At 39.8% G+C, this 27,798-nt stretch overlaps 2 protein-coding genes across 2 annotated transcripts in view; one reads left to right on the top strand and one right to left on the bottom strand.

The window, feature by feature from the left end:
- Positions 1-21,027, top strand: part of LOC108892056 (formin-like protein 1) — a 30,509-nt gene extending 9,482 nt beyond the window's left edge. Inside the window, 27 exon segments of the mRNA XM_018689494.2 lie at positions 1,290-1,373; positions 2,142-2,225; positions 2,948-3,021; positions 3,203-3,286; positions 3,454-3,597; positions 5,297-5,384; positions 5,913-5,989; positions 6,096-6,189; positions 9,051-9,125; positions 10,635-10,745; positions 10,896-11,045; positions 11,145-11,246; positions 11,811-12,054; positions 13,143-13,376; positions 13,379-13,423; positions 13,593-13,717; positions 14,248-14,450; positions 14,566-14,800; positions 15,415-15,483; positions 15,845-15,925; positions 16,023-16,152; positions 16,747-16,910; positions 17,075-17,176; positions 17,372-17,458; positions 17,899-18,013; positions 18,700-18,779; positions 20,205-21,027. Coding sequence (XP_018545010.1) covers positions 1,290-1,373; positions 2,142-2,225; positions 2,948-3,021; positions 3,203-3,286; positions 3,454-3,597; positions 5,297-5,384; positions 5,913-5,989; positions 6,096-6,189; positions 9,051-9,125; positions 10,635-10,745; positions 10,896-11,045; positions 11,145-11,246; positions 11,811-12,054; positions 13,143-13,376; positions 13,379-13,423; positions 13,593-13,717; positions 14,248-14,450; positions 14,566-14,800; positions 15,415-15,483; positions 15,845-15,925; positions 16,023-16,152; positions 16,747-16,910; positions 17,075-17,176; positions 17,372-17,458; positions 17,899-18,013; positions 18,700-18,779; positions 20,205-20,210 — 3,087 coding nt within the window. The 3' untranslated portion in view covers positions 20,211-21,027.
- Positions 21,028-22,900: 1,873 nt separating this feature from the next.
- Positions 22,901-26,013, bottom strand: LOC127139198 (keratin, type I cytoskeletal 9). The gene is made up of 2 exons (XM_051066323.1): positions 25,819-26,013; positions 22,901-24,403 (listed from the first exon to the last, which is right to left on the bottom strand). The coding sequence occupies exon 2, from the start codon at positions 24,225-24,227 to the stop codon at positions 23,235-23,237; it is 993 nt and encodes a 330-aa protein (XP_050922280.1). The 5' UTR covers positions 24,228-24,403; positions 25,819-26,013; the 3' UTR covers positions 22,901-23,234.
- Between the last annotated feature and the right edge of the window lie 1,785 nt (positions 26,014-27,798).

Here is a 27,798-nt window from a genome sequence, read left to right as displayed (position 1 = left end):
CTTCAGTAGGAGTTGCATGTAAGAGTTCTATTAATGTATTTTTACAATTAACAATCAGAGTGCTTCCCTCACCACTGGAATAATTTTGTAATCTGTTACTCGTCACTGTTCACAAGAAGGTGATGAGTGACACTGCGGTGTGTCGTTAGCAACAGATGTGTTGTGACAACAGACTGATAGTGACCAGTGAGGCTACAACCAAGCAGAAACACAGACCTCTGACTCACACAGTAACTCAGTACTGGACCAGTGACTGACAGAGAGCGGTAACGTCCCTCTGAGTGAAATCATTTACTGCAGAGCCATGAATTATTGAAGAAGGCTCCATAGTAATGAAGTGTCCAGGAGCCCTGAGTGTTTGATATCATATTGTTTCCCTGACTGTTTGGTTGGTCTGCGGTTAACATGAGAGTTTAGAATATTAACTGAGTCTATTAATAATTCAGAACATAATCCTGAGATCCATGAGAATATTTTCTTTTGCTAACGCTACATATCCGACATTAGCATTAGCAGCTGTTTACCCACCAGTCTAAAGGAAACAAAGTGAGTTCAGCATCACACTTCATTCCTTTACTTGCTTCTATTTCTAATGGTACCAAAAGTAAAAGTACCTGTTATGCACTTTGGTCCATTTCAGAAAAAAAAAAAAAAAGCAAGTAACTATAGCTGGGAAATAATTGCAGTACGGTAAAAAACATTATTTGCCTCTACAATGTACTTAAGTAGAAGTATACAGTATATATTTTTGTATCCTTGTTTTGCACTTTGAGTTGTTTTAAAAACTAACCAACACTGTTAACATCAGATTTTAAAATTGCAACATACTCAATATCTAAAAAATTTACTGCTACTTCACTGGCAACACGTTGTGGTCAGCATAGTTTTAAAACTGGTGTTTGTGGAAATATTTCCATGCGGGCACAACATAGTGATGGAGATTATGGCAGAAAAATCTAGGAAGCATCCAAGAAAGATTTCTGATGATAAAAAAAGAAACTTGGTGTTCAGAAGTCACTCTAAGATCACAGTGAGGACAAACACAGATTGTAATTACTCTCACTGTCAGAAGGGGGAGGCAAAGATTCCTTACTGCAGGTTTTTAAAAAATATTTAAAATCGCTTTGACAGTGGTTCATGACTACAGAAAGGGGTGACTTTAGTGATTTCAGCTGGTATTGTTATAACGGTGTTGAAATTAAACTTAGAAATGGCAACAAGGAAAAATGTGACACAAGAGACAAAAGCCAAAAGCCTTCATCTGTTTTTTTCTTTCTCTCTACTTTCAGAACACCATGAATCTTCCTCCAGACAAGGTGAAGATCCTGAGTCAGTACGACAGCGAGAAAAAGTGGGACCTGATCTGTGACCAGGTGGGTCAGCTTTCTAGATTTTGTCCAAACAGTCTGTGACCTGGTGACTTTGAATCTGTTTTTTAACAATAACACGATAAATGGGCCTTGTTTTACAGGCAGTGGAATTATAACCAGTGTAGGTCAATCAATACACTGATGCAATGTGAATACCAAACGCACAAAAACACCCCTACCCACAAACATACTGTATACACACACAAGGAAGCTCATCAATATTGTACATCACCGTAGCAACCACAGGTAGGTCCATAACAACCTGCGTCCTGATGGGAGAGTGACAGAGGACACCTGTCACTGTCATAAACCGACTCATGCTGCTTTTCGTAATTGAAAGATAGTTCTAATTGCACAAAAAATCCACTGATCCTTGTTGAGCTTTTACTGTATTTTCCCCTCGACAAATTTCAGAAACTGATAAAATAGATTGTTTAATTAAAGTGCATGAGTGGGACTGGTGTAGCTGAACTCTGTGTGTGTGTGTGTGTGTGTGTGTGTGTGTGTGTGTGTGTGTGTGTGTGTGCGTGCATGCGTGTGTGTGTGAGAGAGAGAGACAGAGAGAGAGCAACCGCTGCACCACAGAAGAATAATTTCTGGAAGCTCGTTAAGATCAAAACCATTTGCATAAGAGACGCTGTGTAATCAAAGTGCCTGTGTGAAACCCCCCGGCTGAGCTCTGCCCTCTGCCCCCACCCTCACTGCAGTAGAGCAATCAAATATAATTAGAAGTATGTGTGTGTGTGTGTGTGTGTTTCTCTGTATCTGCAGGAGCGATTTCAAGTAAAGAATCCACCCTCTGCGTATTTGGAGAAGCTGAAGAGTTATCTGGATCATGGAGGAGTCAGTCGGAAGGTACAACCTTACAAATTCACATCTCAGTTTGAAGCTGACTTCCTGTTTGACATGATTTTTGAAAGAAGTCTCCTATCTCCATATTTCTTGATAAAATTTTGCTTTTTGTGGCACATTTTGACTATAGACTGTGCACTGTTTCTCAGAATTGACCATGCTGCTGCTGCCTTTTACACCTACAGTATCTTGAACCAGAACAGAGCTGCAGGCCAGTTAAAGACTGGAGATATATTCTGTCAAAAATGTCTGTTACACCAAAATACACTGAAGGAGGATGATATACTGCTATACAAAGTCAAAATCCAGTAATTACATATCACATCAAAAATGAGTGAAGAGTAGAATTAGACTTTTTGATATTTTGTCTACAAGCACAAAATATATGGGTATGACTTTCTCATAAGGCTTTATTAATACAGCTTTATTAATAGACAATAAGCATTTACCCTTTTTTTACAGATCAGTAATGAGCCACCTGGGTTGCCAGGTTGTGAAAAATCCTCCTCATGAGCATGACACCTTGTTAGCACAACAAAGCTCCCACCCTCCAAACCATTAAGTCTGCAGCTATAGTAGTTGTTTATTTCATGTGTTTTTTAAATGTGCCTGTTTATAGAGTCCATTTTACAAATCATTACTCTAAAGCACTCTGGCATCTCTGACATTTTCTGAATAGTTTAACATTCACTGACCTGATAACCACCTTGCCTGTGTTCTGTCAGTTTAAGAGACGTGTCCAGGAATCCACTCAGGTCCTGAGAGAGCTGGAGATTTCCCTGAGGACCAATCATATTGGGTGAGTCAATTCTCATGTGAGAAAAAGAGGCTGATTATAATCACACAAACTAAAAGTGAGCCAAGAAAATCTGGCAATATCTTTGTACAAGTCTTGAAATTCTAGAAAGCTTCTATAAATTCTACAGCTTGTCACTGTTTAAAGCAGAGCCACTGAGTTCAAACACATTTTCTCCCTGCAGCTGGGCTCAGGAGTTCCTAAACGAGGAAAACCAAGGCTTAGATGTTCTTGTGGATTATCTGTCTTTTGCCCATAGCGCTGTCACGTAGGTATCAGCCTGAATTACCATTATTTCACATTCCTGAAACTATTGTATTATCTTATCTTCTTCACACAGTCACTTCCCATCACTGTATCAAAGAATCTCATGACTGCGTATATTTATATGAGAGTAAACTCTGACTCTCTTCCCATAACTGTGACTCCCCACAGCTATGACACAGACACTCTGGACAATGGCTCCCTGCCCACAGACAAGGGCAAGACTATGGACAAGTCAGTGGAAGATCTGAGCAGAAGTGCCAGCAACTCCCCTTCTCACAGTGCCTTGAAGGCCAGCAAGGGCTTCACAGTCAGGTGAGGAGGCTGTGGACTGATGTTAGCAATGAAATGAAGAGTCAAATAAGTCCCTCAGTATGGTGTTGTAAGGACTACGATCATTCTCAGTTCTTGTAGTGTGGACACAATAAAAAAGAATAGGTCGAATAGGAATAAGAATAATCTGGTCCAGAAAAGTCCTTAATGTTTAGGCTCATTGAATCTGGGTCCGATCAGATGCATCCCTGATGGTATTGCTTTACAGTTAAGCTCAAAACTTTTGCACAGTGCTGTAGTTGTAAGTGATTTACTGTCTAAAATATAATTGTATGTTATAGCCTTAAGATTTCCCTTGACTGGAACTAATGAGTGTAACCCCAACCATGAAAAAAAGTCCAAAAATACACTGTGAACAGGGGTGTCCACATACTTTTGGCTATATAATGTAGCTAAAACAACAGCTTATGCTGGGAGAAATCTGGTTATAACTTGTAACCATAAACCCTTCATAAACTACATCCTAAACATAAATGGTGTCATAATGTAAAGTAAATAAATGATACTTTGTGCCGATATGAGTACATTTACACTATTTCACAAAAACACTGAACACACAGTTCAGTGCACCCAGACACACTCTCCAACAAACAATGCTTGATCTCCCTCGACAGATGACACAGTTGTTGTGGCTGTGGCTGTTTGCATTTGATATCCAAATACAGTTGGATCAATACAGGGAGCAGACTCTCACACACAGAGAGACAAACAAAGTAGTGACTCATGTTACTGATGCGCACACATAAATTCAGATCTAAACAAATAAACAAACTACAGGAGGTTTTCTCTGACAGGGTGTTTGTGTGTTTGTGTGTCAAATAATCAGACAAAATTTATATATAAAAGAGAACTAAGTCCATAAGAGTATGTAGGACTGCACAGAAATTCCTACTTCAAAATATTTTTCAATCACAAATACTGAAAATTTGATAGTTTCAGCTTCTCAGATGTGATGTGATTTGCTACTTTTCTTCATCTTACATGACAGTAAAGTGAATATTTCTAGGTTTGGGACAGTTACTTGGTGATGTAGGACATTGTCATGGGCATTTATCACTGTATTCTGATATTTTATCGACCAAATGATTGATCAGTTAATTGAGAAAATAGTTAGAAGACTGATGGATATATAATAATCATTAGAGCCAGTCCTAATATCAATGTTAAAAAAAAACATATTACAAGGAGGTCACATTAGAAGTCACAAGTATATACTGTGTATATATGTATATATATATATATACACACACATTCTGTAGGTTTCTGTAGGTCTGTAGGTTTTTGGGAGTTATTTTCTTGTGTAGACATCACACTGCAAATGAACACCTGAACACACGCAAACACACACACACACATTCTCAGACATCAAATCATCTAATCTGATGCGGCTACAATGACGTAGTCATTGTGAACACATCTGCGCACATATGTGCTTGGCATTCTCTTGTTTCAGACTGTTTAGGTAGGAATGTGACAAACTTCCCACATCACAGACAGACACACATTAGACTGCAGCACTGATTTGATCTGTGTAGATCTACAACTTCTCAGCCTACTTAACTCGGTCATAGAACCACTGCAGCCACCACTTATGAGACTGATTTCTTAGTGTAGGCGTAGGGACAACAGAGCCGTAACCACAGCGTCTCTCACCTGGCAGATTCAACTCTCTCCAAAACAGGAAAGTCGTGAGGAACTCGCGTGTTGTGAGCCAGAAAGATGACGTTCATCTCTGCATCATGTGTTTACGTGCCATCATGAACTATCAGGTATTTAAAACCACCCACTCAGCGTGTACTCTCTTTGTTTTAACGTGTTTGACAGGTATGGAAACTCATTCCTGCAAGGAAAAAAAGAAAATGGATGCAATGTTAGGAATGAAAAAAAAAGAAAATAGTAATGAGACACTAAGTAAGACACTAGAATTGATAATGATTTATTATGAGAACAGTCAGATCTTTGACCTTTTAAGTCAGAATTAAGAGACAATAAGTCAGATGACTAAGATCATCATTTTGACTTAAAAGGTGTGAAATCTCACATATTGTCTCATAAGTTAGCATTTTAATACTAATTTACCTGTGTCTGTGGCACCAGCTGACAAGGTTAAATTAGACGACTGTGGTAGTCAAACAACAGTAAGAAGAATGTAAGGGATGTAGTAGTTCTAGTTTAAATGTAATTACAGTCAGTCTTGTAGCTGCAGGTAGATGGTTGGAAAACATCCAGTCCTGTGTCTCAATATGAGCTTAAAGTGCAGAGAGAATTTTTTTTGTTTGATGTGTGTGTGTTATCAGTCTGGGTTCAACCTGGTGATGAAGCACCCCTGCTGTGTCAATGAGCTCACACTCAGCCTCAACAATAGAAATCCAAGGTAATAAACATGTGTGGAAACTCATGAGAAATCGAATACATCAATAAATACAAAAAACCTACTCAAAGTACCAAAAATAAATGTACATATAAATTCTACTTCTCAGGACTAAGGCGCTGGTGCTGGAGCTACTGGCCGCCGTATGTTTGGTAAGAGGCGGCCATGACATTATCCTCTCCGCCTTCGACAACTTCAAAGAGGTATGATGGGTCACTGGAGTGAAACTACAAGTCTGTTTATTTGTAATGGGAGTGGTTGCTGAGCTAACTTACAGGATAGGTTCACATTTTTCAGGTCTGTCTAAAAACAATAGTCAGACGCCTGTATGAGCAGTGTAATCATTCTTGCTGTTCAAACACAGATAAAAAGATCTCTTCCTAACATGCTTTTGGTTTCAAAATCAACAGTCTTTATTCTGGGCAAAAATTAATACAAAGGTTTATTCGAAGCTACTTTGATGCTTCAGTGTGAGTTAGTCAGATTCAGTGAGTTTTACATCCTTTTTGACAGTGCTTCATTTATCTGACTCTACTGAAGGTTCATTCCTCTTACTTAAAGGTGCTTTATGTAAGTTTTTGCTATTGCTACATAGCTGACATTAGTATGAACTACTGTTTACTTACCAGTCTAAAGAAACATTGTGAGTTCACCATCAAACTTCTTTCCTTTACTTGCCAAGAGCTGCACCTGTGGTAGAAAGTAACAACATTATCTCTTGTTTTACTTCTATTTCTATCACTTCTTTTCTTCTACTGATGTTAGCATGCTAACAGACCATGACCTTTTCAGATCCAGTGTTTGTCTTGCTTGTCTAATTAGTCAAAAGCAACGGTTATGACTCACTCGTACTGGGAGTAGGACTGAGTACCAGGAATTTTCAGTACTAGTGTTGATACACCAACACTTATATGAATACCTTACTTGAAGAACTATAACCCTGGTTTTCCCCCAGTTTTCCCCTGAACCTTTTTTCCATTTAATAAAGCAGCAAAAGTTGCATCACCTTGTGATGAAAGAATTCATGAAGATATTGTCCCATATTACCCTCAAACTTTCCACTCTGTACTTCTTTTAATTTCCCTAAAGACGACCCTTATTACAACCATCAGCTGGAATGACTCAGCCCACATTCAGTCCTTATTTTAAACTGGTCTTATTCTTAACATAGAAGTGGTGTTAGTGTAACAGCACCCACATACCAGTCTGTCCTTCAATGCATTGAAAAGCAGGTTAAGGGGAACCCCAGACCCTCCTGTCCCCTCTCCCTCCCTCGTCAGCTGCTCAGTCCAGTTGTCCCACCACCAGATAAAACTGACTGAAGAGGCGTAAATATGTGAAACACTTGTTGAGGTGCCTTTGACCTCTTCTTGGATGTCTCTCATCTTTGCCTGAGAAAGCAGCAACTGTTGCCAACAGATCGCCTCATGTGGCTTTAACAACGCAGACAGGAAGGAGCATAAACCTGAACTAGAAGTTTCTATTATTAGTAGATGTCAGTGATGTTAGAAAGCTGCCCTCCAACAAGCTGAATCCTCCCTGACTGTGGTGAGGGAGTTCACTTTAATGCTGCTTTTGGATTCAGATCTTGACCACTAATGTAATTTCCTTGGTATAGCCTGGAGCTGAGTGCTGTTTTAATTTTGGCTCCAATTTCAGAAACACTTAAAACAACAGTTTAATTAGACTGAATGGCTGCTGTAGGAGTCTTTTACTAAACAGCCCTTATTTGAATTCAAGTGTGTAAGTATTTGTTAGATATTTCTCAAATTGTAGGTCTATCCAGGGGGAGTAAGACAGAACCAGAAGCAAACCTATTAGAATTCAGACAGTGGAGCTGTACAGCACAAGGGCAAATTTTCCAGCAAAGAAAACTCAGTTAAAAAAGAATAAAACTCAGTAAGAGAGTGAAAAATAATAATTAAAAGCAACAGAGAGCAGAAAACACACAATGCATCCTCTCACAGCTGAGTCTCAGATGTGTTAAAATCTGGCCGGTCAGCCAGAATATTTTGATTTCACAGTACAAGTCTTCCCCTAAAGTAAAAAGACGAGGAAAATCAAGTGACAAATTAAAAACCTGTCCGTTTGTAAGAACCAAATCCTCTGGCAGCATCAGCCCTCGCCTGGCTGATTAGCGCAGCATCAGTTACCACAGCAGTGACTCGAGTATCACAGTGAGTGGCACTTGTTTTGGTGCCTCAGCAACACTGAGGTGTGTGTGTGGGCGAAAGCCAGGGGGAGATCCGGGGGAAAGATGGAGAAAGCGATAGAGCGCCCGTGGTTGGTAAAGGAGAGGCAGGCGGGCTCCGGGCCAGGAGCTGGCTTATGTGTCCCTCAGTAGCAGAACGTGGGCATTGTTTTGGGTCGTGCAGGCTGTTGGGTTGGCGCAGTGCATTATTTAGCAGACATGAGTGGGCAAAAAGGGGGAGGCAGAGCACAAGACAGCAAACAGGGACAGACTGCTGCTAATGGATGAGACAGGGAATCTGCTGAGCTGTTAGTTAAGAAAACACAAACAGAATTTAGACACGTTTTCCTCCATTTCTAACACACACACACTTTCTCACTGTAGTGTAGGAGACAAACACTGACGCCTTGTTTATGTAATGGTGCACTGGTTTTATTAGTGCCATCATTTGTGTTGAACTGAGCTGAACTTGAAACTAAATTCATGACCACAGCTTCGCCAGAAACAGCAGCCAAATTATCCTGTTATTACAGCACTGTTTAATTAAAACTGTGTTTGCTGAAGATCATTTAAACACTGCATTACTTGTGTAGGTAGGATAGACAGATGCATTATTGTGTAATATTATGGTGGAGTCCATTTCTGTGTGAGCACACTGCCCCCATGTGAGTACATACGGGGAAGACAGAGTGCAAGATAACAAGTGTATTTATCTCTTCTAACTCGAGTGGCACGTCTCAGAGGACATCACCTAGATTTAACTAAGCACCAATTAATCGCAAAACACAATGAAGAGAACCACAGGTATAATAATCAGTAGGTTTACTGCCGTGCTCCTGCTGTGATCTGATGTGAACTGCTGTTGTGTTTCAGGTGTGTGGAGAGAAAAGCAGATTTGAGAAGCTGATGGAGTTTTTCCGCAGTGAAGACAGTAACATCGACTTCATGGTAAAGCTTTGTGTGTCCAGATATAGGCTATGCTTTTTCTGTTGTGATATAAGTCCAAAAGTATGTGGACACTGAAACATTACACTCATATGTGGAGTATGTGTGGCATTAATCTGCACTGTAACAGCCTCCACTCTCAGTCTTTCTACCAGCCACTGGCCATTCCACCTCCCACTCAGACACATCTCTCCTTCAGGAAGTATTGTTTACAGTCTGGTTTTATGGCTACATGGCAAAAATAATACAAGCAGCAGAGAAGACACCATTCTACTTGTATTGTTGTCAGTGTAAGGACAGTGACAGATATTAAGGACAGTGAGGTTTTTGATAAGAAGCTGCATAATTTATAACTTTGGCAGACTGCTGCTGTTAGCACATTAGCCATGCTAGCTCCCACAGTTCATGTTTACAACCCTCAGCCTCAGACCAAACCTATTCGCCCATGTCCACATACATTTGGCCATATATATGTTTGTTTACATGAAGACTCAGCTCGAATTGAATTAGCTTGAATTAACAAGGGGATATGCACGCATCCTTTGTCCTCTAAAACCAACTCATTAAGGATTTCTCTGTAACACTCCATTTCATTTCAATTCAATACATGTTTATGTTTTTTAATGGGTTTGTCAGCTCCTCTTATGAAGGATCAATAACTGATCTATTGACAGATAATGAATGTGGAGGTTTGGAAATGTGTTCAAATGTGTTATAAACCATTTATTGATCAGTTCTGTACTGTTAGGGAGAGTTAAATGGTGTTACCTGTCTTGTGATGCCAATAAAGATATGCTTTCCATCCAACAAAGCTAATTCATGTAAGGTAAAACTGCTATTAGCAACTACATGAAATTACTAAAACGTCTGACTAGTTGCACATTTCACTCTTGCACATAATATATCTTCATTTGACATGTGTAGAAAAATGCACAGTAACACAATATGAACAACAGAAAAAAAGAACAATAGGAGAAATTAGCGCTAATAATAAAGCTGTTAGACAGAGCCATTAACAACATGGCAGTCTTCCTTTCAATTAAACAGCCTGTGTGTAGTTATGTAAAATGGGCAGAGTGCAGGAAATAAAATATGACAGTACTCAAGTGAATACTTTTTAATTCTGCTTTAACCTATCCGATCACAGCTGTGTGGAAAAATGCTGAGAATAATAATCAAAAGTTTAGAGAGAAGTTACAGTGTTGCATTTAAACCAGTGTGAACACATAGATGAATGTATTTCTATTTCTAGAGCACCAAATCCAGTTTTTAGATTTTTGAATTTTGTTCCCTCATTCAAAAGAGATAGAACCTACCTGGTCCTTCATGCTGCGTGCAGCTGTGTCCTGCTCACCTGGACCACATACTCTGGTCCTGATCTTAAATGCTGAATCTGTAGTTTGGACACTAAGGCAAAATGTTCCTGTTTGTAGAGGAGGTTTGTTTTCTTTAAATCAGAGCTGATGCAGTACAGTAAAATTGAATGAACTATTTACTCTGTCTGTCCACCAGGTGGCCTGTATGCAGTTCATCAACATTGTGGTCCACTCAGTGGAAAACATGAACTTCAGAGTCCACCTTCAGTATGAGTTCACTCGACATGGACTGGATGACTACCTGGAGGCAAGTCTGACCTGTAACATCACAGTCTGACCTCTGACATTAGACTTTGAAATGTGGACATCATATTTTTTGTGCTGTTTAGACTCAGTATAAACAAAATGTAGCATTAATGTACATCATTATTTTAAAGTCTGTTGTGTTTGTGTGTAGAAGTTGAAGTTCACAGAGAGCGACAGACTGCTGGTGCAGATTCAGGCCTACCTGGACAACGTGTTTGATGTGGGAGCTCTGCTGGAGGATGCAGAGACTAAGAACGCTCTGCTGGAACATATGGAGGAACTACAGGAGCACAACACACAGGTCAATATACAGCAGCTTCCAATTCAGTCCCCTTCACTTTTTTCACACTTTATGGTTTTATAGACTTCATCTTAAATGAGTGAAATGTTTGACCCACAGTTGAGCAGCAGGCTTCAGGAGAGTGAGAGGGAGGCGATGGAGAAAGCCTCAGAGCTGGAGAAAAAGCTCATTCAGACCACTAAAGAGGTGGAGCTCCTGAAGGTAAAATACACCATCTTTACACTGTGTTTCCTTAAAGGGAAAATCCAGTTCACTGCAACTTGGGGTTTTATTTTCACACAGTAGTTTGAGGCAGCGGTCGTATTTGATTTGATAATTACTCACCAAAGTAACTCCCCATGACACCCGGCACATCCTGTCTTGAGTGACATCTCCTACAGCGCGTTCCTTCAGATGGACCAATAGGATGACAGAGTGCTCTCTGGTGTAGACATAGCAGTAGGGATATATCGCCACCTGTTGGTTTGGCATGCTCTTGCCAGCCTCTCTTGACAGATGTGGTTTAGGTAAGGGGTCTGTACAGATCAAACACCTCTGGGATGAACTGGAACCCCGACTGTGACCTTGCCTTCCAACATCAGTATCAGACCTTGTTGATGCTTTTCTGGCTGGTGGAACTCTGGGGAAAAAAGTAGAGGCCCGTCACATATGATCATAACGTTTGTGTGTCTGCATACTTTTGGCCATTTCAGTCTGGCCACTTTACCGTGATATTGTCATTCATACACAACGAATGACTGTTTCCCGCCTGTGTCTGTGTTACAGGAGAGTCTGCGCGAGTCGTGCTCTCAGGTGACTCTGCTGCAGCAGCGAGAACGAGAGAGAGAGCTTGAGCGTGAGCGCGAGAGAGAAAGAGAGAGAGACAAGGACAGATCCACCCAGGCCTTGAAGGAGCTGGAAGTCAAAGTTCAAGCCCTGGTGGAGCAGGGGCTCGTTCGAATGGAGCGCTCCCCGTCCGGACAGCTGGATGTTCAGGTCGTCCCAGTCGTCCAGCACAAGATTCAGAAAGGTCAGGGCTGGTATCATGTCACACATCCGGCCTGAAATAACAGTTAATACAGAGTTAAGAGGAATACATCTACAGCAGAGGTCTAAAACAAATTATCTGGGGCCACTGATTGTCCTGTCCTGGTTGTCCTCTTCTTCAGGGCTGGGTTTAACAATATATTTCTCATATAGCTTATTTCCCTGCATGCTTAGAAGAGTAATGCTGCCTAAGATTGCATTCACAGAGAGAACTAAGCTTTCTCCTTGCAGATGAGACCGGAGGCAGTCACTTTATACTCTATTAAAAAATAATAAGTAGTTCACTTCTCTTGAAACTGCCTGTCCTCCAGGTCAAGTTTTTATTTTTGGTTAACAAAGAGACATTTTGGTGTCAAGTGCACTGCGGTTAAATGCTGAATCTCACATTTAAAAAGACTATTTTTATTCTGTTTTTCTCAGCCTTACTAGAAAATCTATTCATTACTCTAATACTGAGCTGCAAAGCAAGAAGAGTATTTACAATTTACTCATGGCCCAGATTTAATAGTAAATTCAAAACATTTGATGAGCCCTCTGAGGTTATCCCCAGGGCCGAATCTGGCCCAGAGACCAGGAGTTTGGAACCCCTGAGCTACAGTTTATCTTTCTGCTCATGCAACATTTTGTGACTATGATCAATTAAAAATAAGACAAATGTATTAAATTGTGCCCAAGACATCAAACTGACTTTCAACTGACCACATGGACTCATGTTTCCATATGCAGGCAGCCTCTGAACTAAAGATGACCTGACTTGTGGCACAGTGAACTGCAGCGGCTGCACAATTACATATGGAGTCAAAAATGCAAACTGATGAATTGATTTAATACTGATATTTATACAGTATACGCAGACAGAGACCTTATTTGGATAGAGTCAATCAAATCCTGTATAAAGCAGTAATGTCAGTCAGATTAGTTTTCCTGCTAAAGTCTCCTTCTTATCTACGGTACAGACATGAACAGGTCTTGTCCTTCAGCTCAGCTTGACTGACTTTAAGGAACGTACAGAGACAGAAGCAAAAACTGGGAAAAGAGAGAAAAATAACCGTGCTGATGTTTCTCCAACAGCTGAAGGAGAAGCAGGTACAGGTAACGACCACGAGGCCACTCTCACCTCCTCAGACTCTCCAACTTGCCCTTCTGAAGGTTCTGTGACAGTACAAGCTCCTCCACCTCCACCTCCTCCCCCACCACCACCACCACCGCCACCACCACCATCTGAGGACACAGCTAAAGCTCCAGCTCCTCCTCCTCCTCCTCCTCCTCCTCCTCCTCCACCTGCAGCTCCACCTCCCCTGCTGCCGCCGGAGGTGGGACGATCCAGCTGTCTGGGGCTGATGGGAGCTCAGGTGAGTCCACAGTCGGAGGCAGCAGCCTCCACAGAAGCAGTTTGGTTACTTTTATGTTTATTGGTTTTTGTTTTGCCAATGATTGACCATCTGTTGAGAGAAAATTTTTTGTGAAATTATTCAGATTTTCTATTTTAGAAAATGAACATTTTTTCATCATCTCCTCTAGGTTGTAAAAAAAAGAAGACTATTCAGACCAAATACCGCATGCCGCTGTTCAACTGGCAGGCCCTCAAGTCCAACCAGGTGGCAGGAACCGTCTTCAATGAGCTGGACGATGAGCATGTCTTGGAGGTCTGTCCCTCCTTGAGTGTCTGTTTTCGTCACTGCTGCCTCTAGATGTCTCAGTTTCCACAACATAAACCATCATCATCAAGGATTTCACTTTGTCTCACACAGTCCCGGAATGTATTTAGATACATTTCTATTCTTTTTTTTAGGAGAATGTTTATTGGTTTTTGTTCATTACAAACCAAATAAACATCCATTAAAACTATATACAATATTCTGTCTCTAATTAAAATCACCTTCAATCTTGGTGTAAAAACAATAACATCAACAATTGTCTGGTCACAAGCTTTTATACAGTTCAGTCTGTCATGAAACAAAAACAACAAACTCATAATTCCAGTTATTACATCCCAAAACATGGGAGAATAAGACCCCAAAAATACTGGAGTTATCCTTTAACTTCTGCCATGCAGGTGATTTACAGTCATTTTTTAAACTAAAACTTCAGCAGTTTTAATTTGGGACTCATTGAAAAGTGCCGTTCATATAATTAATTTAAAATCCACCAATATTATTTGGAATTCTCCTACCAGGAACTAAACATGGCTGCCTTCGAGGAGCAGTTCAAGACCAAGGCCCAGTCCACCCCTGTAGTCCCAGGGACCCTCAAGATGAAACTGGCCCACAAGACCCCCAGTAAAGTGTCTCTAATGGAGCCCAACAGGGCCAAAAACCTGGCTATCACTCTTCGCAAGGAGGGAATGGCTGCATCCGACATCTGCTGTGCCATCGAGACGTATGTATTAAACCTAGAGGCAGTCACCACATACATAATGTGAAAATCATAATGTATTGTATTTCCCCAAAAATAGTGAGATACTTTAAATTCAAATCACTGCTGTCCCCCGCAGGTATAACCAGAAAGCTCTGAGCCTGGACTTCCTCGAGCTCCTGGAGCGTTTCATCCCCACAGAGTACGAAATGAAGCTCATCCACAACTACGAGTGTGAGGGCAGGCCCCTGGACGAGCTCAGCGAGGAGGACCGCTTCATGGTGCGCTTCAGCAAGATTCCGCGGCTTTCCCAGCGTATCAGCACTCTCACCTTCATGGGCAATTTCCCTGAGAGCGTCCAGCTGATACAGCCTGTGAGTTCACAAGGCGGGAGAGGGGGTGGGAGGCCTTCAGCAGGACTATATAACTTGAACTGTGTGTCAGGAAAAAGAATGAGGGAAACTGTGAAGCAGTCCTTCAGTTTAAAGCAGGGGCTCTGAAAGTCTGATTATGAGCCCCCTGAAAACCCCCTCACCCCTGGGTCTGTCTTACTTCTATATGGGGTCTAATCATCACACTCACACTGAAACACATACAAAGCAATGAAATAACAATATGGACTAAACAAGACACTAAATTACACAAAGCAGAAGCATGGACATAAAAGACACATAAATCACTCTGACATAATAAAAGACATGCAGCTAATGCAGAGGGCTAGCTTAGCTTAGCATAAAGACTGGAAACTAAGGGAAACTGTTGGCTGGTTACATCCAAGGATAAAATATATTTACTGTTCAGACATTAAAGTGGAGTCAGTCATCTCCTCTAACCTCTGCAAGAAAGCAAATAAACATATTCCCCCATTTAATGTGGAACTATTCCTTTAAAAAGAGGCTTATAGTAAATTAAGTGTGACAGCCTACTGTAATCATTTAGTTTTATATCATAAATAGGCAAATAATCATGTCAACTATTCTTTTTTCAGCAACTCAACGCCATCATCGCCGCCTCCATGTCCATCAAATCTTCCAGCAAACTAAAGAAAATCCTTGAGGTAATTTATTTTCACAAGAATAAAATGTCATAGAAACAGCTGATACTCTTTGCACCTGCACTTTATGTCGTCTCTCTGCTGTTCATTATGTGTGTGGGATATTTTGTCATTTGTGAAACAGAAGTACATGGTTGGATGTTAATTACAGAGATGTGAAGTTGAATAATTTACTGTAATTTCAGTCTTTAATTTTGTACTTTATATATAAAATGTTTGTGATTCCTTCATGTAAAACTAATTATTTCACCAGTATTTTAAGTATAAGACTTATTCAGTTCATATCAAATGTTTTTTTATGTGCACAGCTCAATAAGTTGTGGAATCCTGTTTGAGACTGTTTCTTCTTGTTTGTGATGTAAAGATCATCTTAGCTTTTGGAAACTACATGAACAGCAGCAAGCGAGGGTCAGCGTACGGCTTCCGCCTGCAGAGTTTAGATTTGGTGAGTAAGTTATCCATTAAAGCTTCCATCTGTATTTTCTACTACAAACACCTCGGAGAAATATTCATTAGATAATAACCTGATTTTTGATTTTTAGCTGTTAGACACTAAATCTACAGACCGCAAACAGACGTTGATGCACTTCATCGTCAGTATCATCCAGGAGAAATACCCAGAGGTCCAGTCCTTTTACGAAGAACTGCACTTCCTGGACAAGGCATCGATGGGTACGCACTCGCTAAAATTAACAACTAAAAAATATTTCTTTCCTTGAGAGGGTTTATTAACAACAGTTCATATTTTTTGAGCTGAAAATGTGTCTTCTGTTAATCATCTATTATTCAGCTGTAAAATGTCAGAAAATTGTTCAAATCACAAGTTCCCAGATCTGAAAGTGACGCACTGAAATGTCGTTTTGTCCATTCAACAGTTTCATACTGAGTTTACAGAGATTTAAAACAGAAAAAAGCCTCACATTTTTGAAGCTGAAACCAGCGACAATGACATTTGATTTATCAAATAATAGATCGATTGACTAATGGTTTCAGCTCTAAACCACAGACGTGAATGTATGTCAGATGTCATCTTTAATAAGCAGTTCTAACAGTGGGACTGCTGTTCTCCTCGGTGATCACTTTATTCACATTTTTTTTCCTTTGTGCAGGTTATCTGTTCTCTGACCCAGACACCACAGTGCGACCTTTAAATCAGCATTAATACCATATAATCTAATTACCATACTATCAGCAGTGATAGGAATGTTAAACTGAAGCCCTAACTTCCCTCCTGAATGATAATAACTCCTTCTCTTTGTCTTGTAGTTTCTCTTGACAGTATTGTGCAGGATGTGCGAGCTCTGGAGAGAGGCATGGAGGTGACCGGGAGGGAGTTCTCTGTGGAAAAAGATAATCCTGTGCTGCAGACGTTTCTCAGCAAAAACACTGAGCTGCTCAACTCTCTTATAGCTGATGGAAAAACTGCACAGGTCAACTCTAACCAACTTAAAATAACCCTTCATTCCACAATATGCCACATCTTTTTGGAGTTCTGGAAGACATTAATTTAATATTTTGAATATTCATCTCCATGATTTTTGGTTCCTGAGCTGATGTGAAGCTAAATTTGACCTGTGTTTTGTCTGTTTTACAGGATGTGTATGACTCAGCTGTGGAGTACTTTGGAGAGAACTCTAAATCTACTCCTCCCTCCATGTTCTTCCCTGTTTTTGTCAGATTCATCAAAGCGTACAAGGTCAGATAACACTTTATTTTATTGATTTCTGGAATAAATGGACAGTGCAGATAGCAGCTTCACTGAAAAACAGCCATTACTGTATACCTGCAGCCCCAATCAGTCAGCCACACAGAGCTAATGTCACGCTTATTATTTGACCTTCATGTCAATAAGTAAGTGCCATTAACATACTTGTGTTTCTGTCTCTGGCAGCAAGCAGAGCAGGAAAATGAGCAGAAGAGGAAACAACATGACCTGAACTGCGAAGCTCCATCGACTCCACCTAAACCTGAAGTCAAGGTAATGTCTTTGTTTCCTCTCAAAATACACTGCTGTATAAAAGTAAAGGATTTTAGAGACTTACTAACTAAACCTGAAGGAAAAAAGAGGAAGTAATTCTCTCAGTAGTTACCCACCCACACTACCAACTGTATATTAAAATGATAACTCCTGTTTATTGCAACCTGGGTCTTATTTCAAAGTTTTGGTAACAACGTTTTGCTCACTGAGGTTAATTGCTGAGATGAGGAGCTGCAGCAACGTCAATACAGCTACAAATGGAAAAGGAATCAACATAAATGTTCCCAAACAACAGATGTAAATACGTAATAAAACTGATTGTTACTCATAACACATATAGCAAAACCTACCAAAATAAGATCCAGGTCGTAAGAAACCATGAAAGAAGAAGAGAGTTAGACTCAGACACTGGCGTTTGTGACCCACGTTTGATTCTCCAGGTTTCCATGATGCCCAAACTGCCTCAGATGGATCTGATCGCAGAGCTGAAGAGGAGGCAAGTGTCTCCTCTGGTGAGGGAGGGGAAGGACGGCGCCATCGAGGACATCATCACAGGTAGAACACAACCACCTGGGAGACAGATACAGTCTGTTATATCACAACTGTACCATCACTGACTATTCAAATTAAGAGGATTAAAGAAATACTTCAGCATTTTTTGATACCTATAACATGACTGTGTATACAGCTGATAATATGTACTGTGTAGAGGCTGGAAACAGGGGGAAACAGCTAACCTGATTCTGTCTAAAGTTAAAAAATAAACCTACCAACATGACTACAGTTCCTTAATTAACGCAAAAATACATTTATGTCCCAAAATGTTGAACTGTTCCTTTAAGAGGAAGTTGAATATGCACTGTAGCAGTAGCTGTAACAATGAACCTTACAGTGCCCTCTTTGGAAGTTAAATCCTTTTTTCCCCTGGCTGAGCACTAAATGAGAGGCCTTGGAAAGATGCAGCTCATATATTTTATTACCTGTGTTGTTCAGTCTCTTAATCTGCTCGACTCCTTTCTCCTCTTCAAGCTGCAGTTAATCTCATATACCTACATTACTAAACATTTCATCCTGTTCACTCTTGTAGAACAGTCAGCTCTTTTTCCTCAAAAGTCTTCACTCGTTTCTTCTTTTTAAAGCTTATCTCACTTTTATTTGTCCTTGCTTCTCTCTCTCTCTCTCTCTCTCTCTGTCTGTCTGTCTGTCTTTTCCTCTCCCTGTTGTTTCTCCGGTGTCTTCAGCTCTAAAGTCCGTGCCCTTCACGGCTCGCTCTGCCAAACGCTCCTCTCGTCTGTTCTGCGACTCCGTCTTCAGCGACGAGGTGACTTCTTGAATTCCCTCGGTGCTCCGAGGGTCTTTGTGTTTCTCTTTAATTCTGCTGCTGACGATTCTGTCGCTGTGTTTCCTAACCAGCAGCAGAGGATGATAAACAGATTGTAGGAAATTATTCATAAAGCTGACAGGCAGGGCTCATGTCATATCTCAGTATTATTAATTAATTGAAGCACAAGATAGAAGATAAAATGTGACCTCTAATTTCAGGTATAGAGCAGTGCTAGTTTAGTCTGAAACAGGTTAATGCCACCTTTTGAAGTAAACAGTCATATACTGAACATACAGGCAACAGACAGTAATGATAAAATATATACAAATATTGCCTCACTACTCACTGGCAGGAATTTCAGTAACTCAAACAGGGACACAGTCTGCCCTTGAAAGAAATATTTCGGGAGCTGTTTACAGTATTTGTGCCTCGCAACTCTGAGTTCTCTCCCGAGATGTCGGCCCTTTTAAGGCTCATTTGAAACTGTCTGCTGCTTTTAAAGGAGATGAAAGGAGCTGATGTGAATTATAGAAGCACAAACAAGTCCTTCAAACTAAACGGCAAAAATACTTCTGATCTGCCGCCTTTGCGGTTGAGGTTTGGTGAAGTTTAGGCACAAAACGAGACAAGGTCAAAACCTCGGTGTGCGGCTGGACTGCATTGTGTTTGCAATCAGCCTTGTGTCAGCCAGTTTCAGCCCTTTGTCTGTTCACTTCTCTCCTTCTCTGTGCTCACATTACAGTATTTCAATACAGCTAATTCCCAATAAGGCTATTTCCAAGCTGCTGCTAAAATCCCTTTTTTTTTTTTAGAACCTAGATGTCATCCGACAAGATCACCAGACCTAAAGTTAAAGACGACGGCTGAGCTGTGATTTCAGCTGCAATTACTTGTAAAATAGTCACTCAGAGAGAAAGTTAGAAGCTTATTCATGTCTGTCAGCTGCTGTGAGGTCATTTGAATGAGAGACATAGAGAGGTGTGCCTGCTGGCAGCTCCCTTTTATGTAAAGTAGCTAATGTTTGTCCAGAAAGTATTTCTGTCGCCAGGTGCTTTTCTGAAAAGTCACTGAAGGGTTCTGTTGTAAAGTTGGTAAATCTAGTGACAAAGGCGCCAAGTTGGCTACGCTGCCTGTAAACACCTTCCAACTTTTCACGCCAAAAGCAATAGCTGCAGATTGAAAGGAGTGTCCACATACATTGAGTAGTACACAGGACAGTTGTATATTTAAAAGGTTTGTAAAAGTGTTTCATCAGCTTCTTTAGAAAAGAAACTGATTCAAGTTTTAGAAATATGTGGCAGTGACGTGACTGAGTATAGCTGGGGTTACGTTCATTTTATCAAATTCTCTTTTCCCAAAAAACATCACCAGTCTCGTCTGAGGTAGATCATCATTGTGTCTGTTCTTTGTCCTCCACCTCAGATTTAAGGAATCAGCCGTACAGGCGGGCAGACGGCAGCCGACGCAGCGCCAAGTGGAAGCCAGGACAACAGCTGCACGTGTCCTCAGATATCTCCCTCTGAAAAAAAAACCTTTTTAAAAACACTACAGACCAGACTGTACAAGCACAAGAGATCACACACTCAACTCACTGTGGCAACGATCTTATTCTCTCATGCATGTTAACGAATGCAGAGGTGAAGACGCATGTTTCACAGAGAAAACACCTGCAGCTCAGAGTTAAAAACATAAGCTGAAATATTTGGATTAAACTGTTCCATCCAAACTCAACATGAACATAATGTCACACACAAACTATTTCTGTTGGGTTAAGGCCCCTCTCTTAATAAAGCTGATGATTATAGAAACGTCCTGTGATTTGAATAAGAGTGAATATTAGCTGTACTTGATGCTAATGACACTGGATGTCATGTGAGCTGATTAAGACAATTACATGGAAGAATGAGCCGTTCAGCTGATACGTTAAGGAGAGCGCTTCATTAATGCTGCTCAGATACCACGGCCTCAGCTAAAACCGAAATCTTCAAAGGCATTAAAAAGACACTTTGACAGACAGACCGCTCATAAATCATTGTGAGTTTTTTTAAAAAATTCTCACGACATGATTTTTTAATTGGTTTTAATTTAAACAGAATATTAACTGTTCGTCTTTCCGCAGTAGACCTCTAAAAATTAAGCTGAAGATTTGTAATATATTTAAATTATTTTTAATACTGAAATGTAAGAATGATGACCTTCTATTTGCTTCTGCATTTCAACAAATAAAACATTTTATACCTCTTGATTTAGTGTATTTTTGCTGTTAAGTGCAGTTTCTACCAATGTGAAGAACAGGTGACTCTGGCTGCCTTCAAATATTTTATATATTTTTAAGAGAGTCATGAAGATCATTGGGCTTTTATATTTACTAATGTCATGAACTTGTGTTTGAGTTTGTTGGTTGAGCTTCGAAATTTATATCTCAAAAATCATTAACTGGTTTGATTTCTTTGCCATATTTGCTGCCACGTGTCACAACTACAGTACAGAACCTTTTAATAAAAAAAGCTACTCTCAGGTTGTTTTTTTCTTTTACAATGATTACTTTTTGTAAAATTAGATTTTTATTTCAAAATGTTTAGATTTGTAAAATTAAATGTAAAACTTTTAGCTTAGTTACAATTTGTTGTGTAAGTTGTGTAGAATTCTATCATAAAATTACAATCTCACAATATTTTAGTGTTAATTACAACTTTATATAGTGTTACTCTTTTCTTAAATATTATTTTTCTAAAGCATGAGAAGCATCTTAAATAACAACTATATTAATAATAAAATTCAGGGTTGACAGCATGTGCTCTAAGAAATACACCATGTCTTTTTAGACTGTTGAAATGAGACTTTGCAGTTTTAATCCTGCTCCCTGTTTGTGTTTTCAGTGGCCATCTGTTGTAACAACCATCCTCTTTGAGTTGTAGAGTTAATTTGAACAACACTGAAACTGTATGAAACAACGCACCAGATGTTACAGTTTACAGAAAAGAGCATGAAATGACTTTTTGCTTCACATTAACAAGCGACGAATACAAGACCTGCAGCCGTGCAGTGATGAAGCACTTCTACAATCAAATTGTCTTTATGGTGTGTCTCAGATAATTAAATGCAGAGGAACACATGCAGGAGAAAGGAGGAAACCACAGGAGGAAAAACACAAACATGACAAAGGATCCAGCTGAGAAGAAGTCAGTGCTTCATATCTGAGAGCCACTCTGAGGAAGCAGTGTATGTGAGGTTTAAACCCACACTCTTCTTTCAGAGAGTTCAGAGTTTGGAAGATGCAGCGGGAAAACAAAGTGTGTTTTTCTGCTCGTGACCTTTGCTCCCTGCTGATCTTCAATCAATCACAGATAAAAAAACAAAAAAAAACAAAGAACAGAAAGAGTCTTGGGTTTTTCTCCTGAGAGCTTTCTCTCATATGGCCAATTACTCAGGTTTATCCATACTTGGTGTCACACTGCTGAGTCTGTTTTATCAGTTTGTTCTGCAGCAGCTTCTCGCATGTAACATAGAATACCTCTTCTCTAAGCTTTCAGTTTGAACTATAACAGTACATAAAACGTATTAACAAGTAATGGCAGACTGTTACAGACTTAAACTCTACTGTATTATTTTGTGAAAAGGTGAAACAATTTGATCTAAATGAATTGACAGGTCATTGAAATAAATCATTGTTAAATTACACTCACTCTTTGCAGAGACATGAGAAATTGCTGCTTTTCTTTGTCATATATTAAAGTTAACTGAATATTTCGGGGGTTTTGGAACGGTTGTGATGTAATTCAAGACTTTTCAAGACAAACGCAGCAGCACTCCCTGACAGCAGCATCCTTGCAAAACCTTCTCAGAAACAGCTCAAAGAACACAAGAAAGAAACCAAGGAATAGCCTGGCCTCCAAATTCCTCAGATCCCAATCTGATCCAGCATCAGTGTTATGCACTGGAACAAGTCAGATCCACGGAGGCTCCCACAGAACCAGGTGCCAGACACCACAGGAACTCCCTCAGAGGTCCTGTCCATACGTGGGAGAGCCACACGAGTGTGATCAGTGTGTATTAGATAACTGTCTATCTAGCAGGATTGTTGCAACTTAAATAAAACACAGTGTAACAACACGTAATTAAACTCTCTAAGGTTTTAATCTCATTTTTATAATAATGATCAAAATGACAATCTCTGTTTATTTTCAACATCATCTGCAATGCATGTCAGAAAGTTACAACATGAAACACACCAGAATACACAGGCAGGGAGGGAATTTAAAAAGATAAATCAGATACAATAAGAAACTACTAGAAATTGGGAAACGTGGTCTTCTCTAATTGTTAAAGTTGAAAGAAAACATAGTGAAATTATCTCTGATTTTCTGCAGTTCATCTCTGAGTTTATCTCTTCAACAGGCCTGTTCAATTTTGTATGGTTCTTGGTTTATTGCTCTTGTGTAATGACTTGTTTCAGTGTTTCCTCAGTGAAACCAAAAGTTTTTTAACCTCTGTGTTTGTCTTCATCAGTTCCTCAGTGATTTCTCTGCTTTGTCTTGCTGCTTCTTCAATGCTGGAAGCAAACTCAGGTAAATCTGTGGCTCTTTGAGAGTCACTGATGGTTTTCTCCATCGCGGTCACAGCAGCCAGAGTCTTTGCAGTTTGTTCTGAAACACTTTGCACATCAGCACGTGAGGTTATTTCATCACTGATGGCTTTGATGGTTTTCAGCTCCTCCACCAGCGGTTTGATAGTTTCACTGAAATTGTCTCCAGTTTGTTGTATCATGTTCACTCTCTTTGTCATCCTTTCTTCCTTCTTTCTTTCTCCTCCTCGGAAACTGACAGAGGCGCCCCCAACTAAATAAACTGCAATTCTTGTGCCATGCAAGGCACCAAATCCACCGCCTATTGCACCACCTGCTGCACCAACTCTCCCTCCAAAAGTACCACCGATTGCACCACCAGTTGTAAAACCAATGATGAACCATACTACGTTGCTCACTACACCATGAAATGAACTCCCTGACGCTCCAGCTGCAGCACTGACACCACCTCCAACACAACCAGAAAACACTCCTCCAGCTACACCTCCAAGTATGCTGCTGAGAAAGCCGACAGTTGCACCGACTGCATTAATTTCTCCACAAAGTGTGCTATAAGTTGCTGCACCAACTGCCCCTAATGCCCCCCCAGCTCCACCAACAACACCCCCAAAAACTGCACCAAGAACTCCCCCAGAAAATCTGAACAAACTTCGACGCATCTCATTCGAAGAAGCTTCCTTCTGCACTTGAGCAGCCGCCAGCATGAGGCTGTCTGAAGGTCTTTTAAGACGATCTTTACGTTGATTGTAGAGCTGCATGAAAGAAGTCAAACTCTTTATGAGTTCCTTCTTTAGGTGGGAAGAAATGGTAGACTGTCTGTAGTCCATACAGCTACCTTCAAAATCAAATACATCATCCATGTTTGTGTTTCTTCTTCACCGTAATCCACCTGAACCTGAGGGGAAGTCGTCTACTTGACAAAAGTTGAGTGTTCAGTTGTTAGACGTAGTTTAAGATCTGCAAATCGACAGTGAATTCCCACAAACAGAACGAGGAGTGTTTGTCATTGAAGAGGCGGAAGTTCTTGTTTTTCTGTCTGTGAATGAAAAACAAAAAGATGTCAAACTTGCCCAGAACATTGTAACATTCCTGATACAAATACAACTCCTGACAGGGAGAACATTCAGAAAAAAGACATTACCTAATGTCAGTTTAATATTAAGCTCTAATATGAACATTCACACCAACAACATCAAAGTTATGGTGAAGTGTGCCACTGGTATAAGATTAGACCTTTAGCATTTGAAAACTGCATTCTAAATCAACTGGTTGAATATGCATTTAGTAAACATAGTAAACACAGTAAACAGTCCTATATTTGGGCCAATATGGAAAAATAGAAATATCCATGAATTTGGTTTTAAAATTCAATTTAGAATTAATCATTTAAAGACAAATAACAAAATAAAAGGCTTTTGAAAAAGTCTTTTTGTCACTCCATTTACTTTGGTGTCAGCACGTCAAATTCCATCTCATAAGTCACTCGTCTTTTGCTTTAATATATTGATGACCACTGTAATTTAAAGTTTTGTGAACAGTAAACTGCATCGAAACCTCAAATAAAATTCTTTTGCAGGTTCATTTTAAAATCAAATAAACAACTCAACATTTAAAGGCAGAGCAGAGTTACAAAGTGGGAGGGGCCGCTGGTTCCAGAGATCTCTTTCCTCATTCCGTATTATTGCGGCCCTTAATACTACAATACCCATGAGCTTCAGCTGCTGTTGCCATGGCTAAGAAACCAGTCAGGGGTACTTAAGCTTAATTCAAGCTGCAGATTGTGTTGTCTCACCCGCTGTTAACGGCTCATGTGACAGAATTTTAAGCTCAGTGACTGGATGTTACTTGCCAAAATGCACACTGGGAGTAACAGTTGATTTCTACCTTAAAATCTTTATTACAATTAAGATTAAGCTTAAGCTTGTACCCAGATATTTTCTAACACAGCTCTTAATTGTACTGATGATTGAACCAGGAGAGTTTCATGCTGGCGTAAGCTGTAGAAGTGCTCTAACTGAGAGTCTTCTAATTATTGTGGTGGCATGCTTGAGGCTCCATATAAATTGTGGTAGGGCAGGTTGTAAAGTGGGTGTTAGCTTTTTGTTTACATTATCAGGTTCTCTAGCTTTTCCAGTTTGGGTAGGTTGTGATCCAAATGATGACAGCAGCGAGTGAAACATGATCCAACTGCTGCCTGAACAAGTTTTAACATACCTGTACATGTCACTAAAATCTCTACTTCTGTCAAACTGTGGCAGTAAGACAGCAACAAGCTGCCGTGATGTTTTTGTCCCAGAGATGAGTATATAACAAAGTAAAAGACTCTTCATGTTAAAGCATGGCATTAGATACAGTAAATACTTGTAGAGCTAAAAATAAGTGAATCAGGAGTTTTAACATGTTACGGCAAATTCATTCAGTGCAGCGTCTTTGAGTTTCCTTTGTACTTACAGTCTGTTGTCTGTTCCACTTATCTGAATGAATCACCAACTTTTGTTGCCTCAGCGATGCTTCTGGTCTTACTTTCTCTAAATAGATGCCGTTGACACATAGGCAGGTAACGTAACATCTGCACAGTCGGATTTGTTCAGGGGAGGAAGAGCAGGAAGTGGGGGAGTGAGAGTGGGAGGGGAAGGCTGGTTTGGTGAAAGTGTTTTACTCCCAGCTGGCTCGAGGGTAAAAACAGGAAGCATCAAAGAACTGTAAAACTGCTCAGTTTGTATTATCAGCACAACAGATACATTAAAACATTCATCTGACATAATTGTCATATTTTGACATTTAGTCTGTGACTGCTAAAGGCAATGAGTGGTGAAGAAGTAATCAGATCCTTTAGTTAGGTAAAAGAAGCAATACCACAGTGTACGTCTGATATAAAAAGCATGGAAGTTTACAAAGTATCAGAGATAGAAGTCTTGTCTTGCAGGCAGAATGGCAACTTGTCAGTGTTACTAGATTATTACTGATCCAGTCTTATGTATTTTAAAAGAAAATCTCAATCTGCAAACTAACTACTAACTATATAGTAGCTGTCCAATAAATGTAGTGGAGTAAAGAGCACAATATTTCCCTCTGAAATGTAGCTAAATAGAAGTATAAAGTAGCATAAAATGAAAACACCCAAGTTGAGTTCAAGTGCTGTACCTACAAAGAACTTCAGTAAACTAACTTACCAGCCCTTGAGGGGGTTGTAACACCCAGAAATGTTTCAGGAGTAGCCTAATAATAAATCTGCAATAAACCCTCCTTTATCAAGGTTAATGTTCAGTTATATCAGTGAAGGTTAAAAGTGCTACATATAAGTATTTTAGCCTTAAGCATTCAAAAATAAACAAAAATTGTCAACAGAAACAGTTTTAATCAGTCTTGTAATGCCACTTTGTACCTCAAGAGGCAAAAGAGCTCGTGTTGCTTTCCACTGCTGGAAACAGCTCTGACTAATGGAATGAAGTTAGATGCTGAATTTGCAACATTTTTTCTAGACTGGTTAGTAAACAGCTGTTAATGGACCGGTACATTCTGCAAGCATGTTTTCTAAAATTTCAATCACGACAACTTTATAGGACACTGATGTTTTTCTGCCCTCTAGTGGCCAAACACCAATTAATGCTGCTTTAAGGAAAAATGCTGAAAAACAACAACAACAAAGGATCTAGCTCAGCCAGAGGGTTTGTCCTGGCTGCAGTGGCAGAGGAGAGCATGAAGGTCACTCTGAAGTCTGTTTTGCATATTAACTCCCACACTCTGCCTTTGATGAGCTGGTTCAGTCAGGGATCACCTTTAGCCTCCGGCTCTTCTCCCCCTGGGTAAACAAAGTAGCACTTTAACACTCATTAATGTCCATTTACACAATGATCCAAGTCTCTGTTAATTAGAGAGCTGCTGATGTTGGGTTGTACAACATGACTCTGTTCCACAGCTCACATGCCCTGATCTGATCTGTATCTATGAAAGTTATTTAAACATATTTTTGTACAAATCTTTGTATTGGAGCTGGGTTTTAAGGAGGAAAAAGTGGATGTAAGATAGTTTGACATGTTGCTGCACAGACCTCCTCTGCATATTTCAGTATATAGCTGACAGTTATACACTTAATTAGTTCAGTGGGAGAAATACAGAAAATACAGAAGGTGTCAGATCCTTTAATTAAACCTCAAATTTAAGTTTTGTGGGGGGAGATTTCAAAATCTTAGAAACTTTTTATTTTCTTCTTATCCATACCAATAAGTTGATTTGATGAGGACCATTCCTCCAAATAATACTCCCTCATTTAGTGTTGTGTTAGTGGTTTAGTGTCATTTTAATAAAACTATTCAATGACTTCTTATGTCCTGTATAGAAGAATCTACACTTGATATATTTCTCCACTAATTTATTCTGGTTTTTCCTTTACTCTGTGACTATTATTCCTATTAAACCTGACTTGTTTTG

The sequence above is a fragment of the Lates calcarifer genome, linkage group LG23, assembly GCF_001640805.2.
Source record: "Lates calcarifer isolate ASB-BC8 linkage group LG23, TLL_Latcal_v3, whole genome shotgun sequence".
NCBI classification, from domain to species: domain Eukaryota; kingdom Metazoa; phylum Chordata; class Actinopteri; family Centropomidae; genus Lates; species Lates calcarifer.
This window is presented reverse-complemented; position numbering and strand designations above follow the sequence as displayed.

Bases quoted from the DNA above. Each gene is read 5' to 3' on its own strand.
- LOC127139198 (XM_051066323.1), bottom strand. From the start codon at position 24,227: ATGGATGATGTATTTGATTTTGAAGGTAGCTGTATGGACTACAGACAG.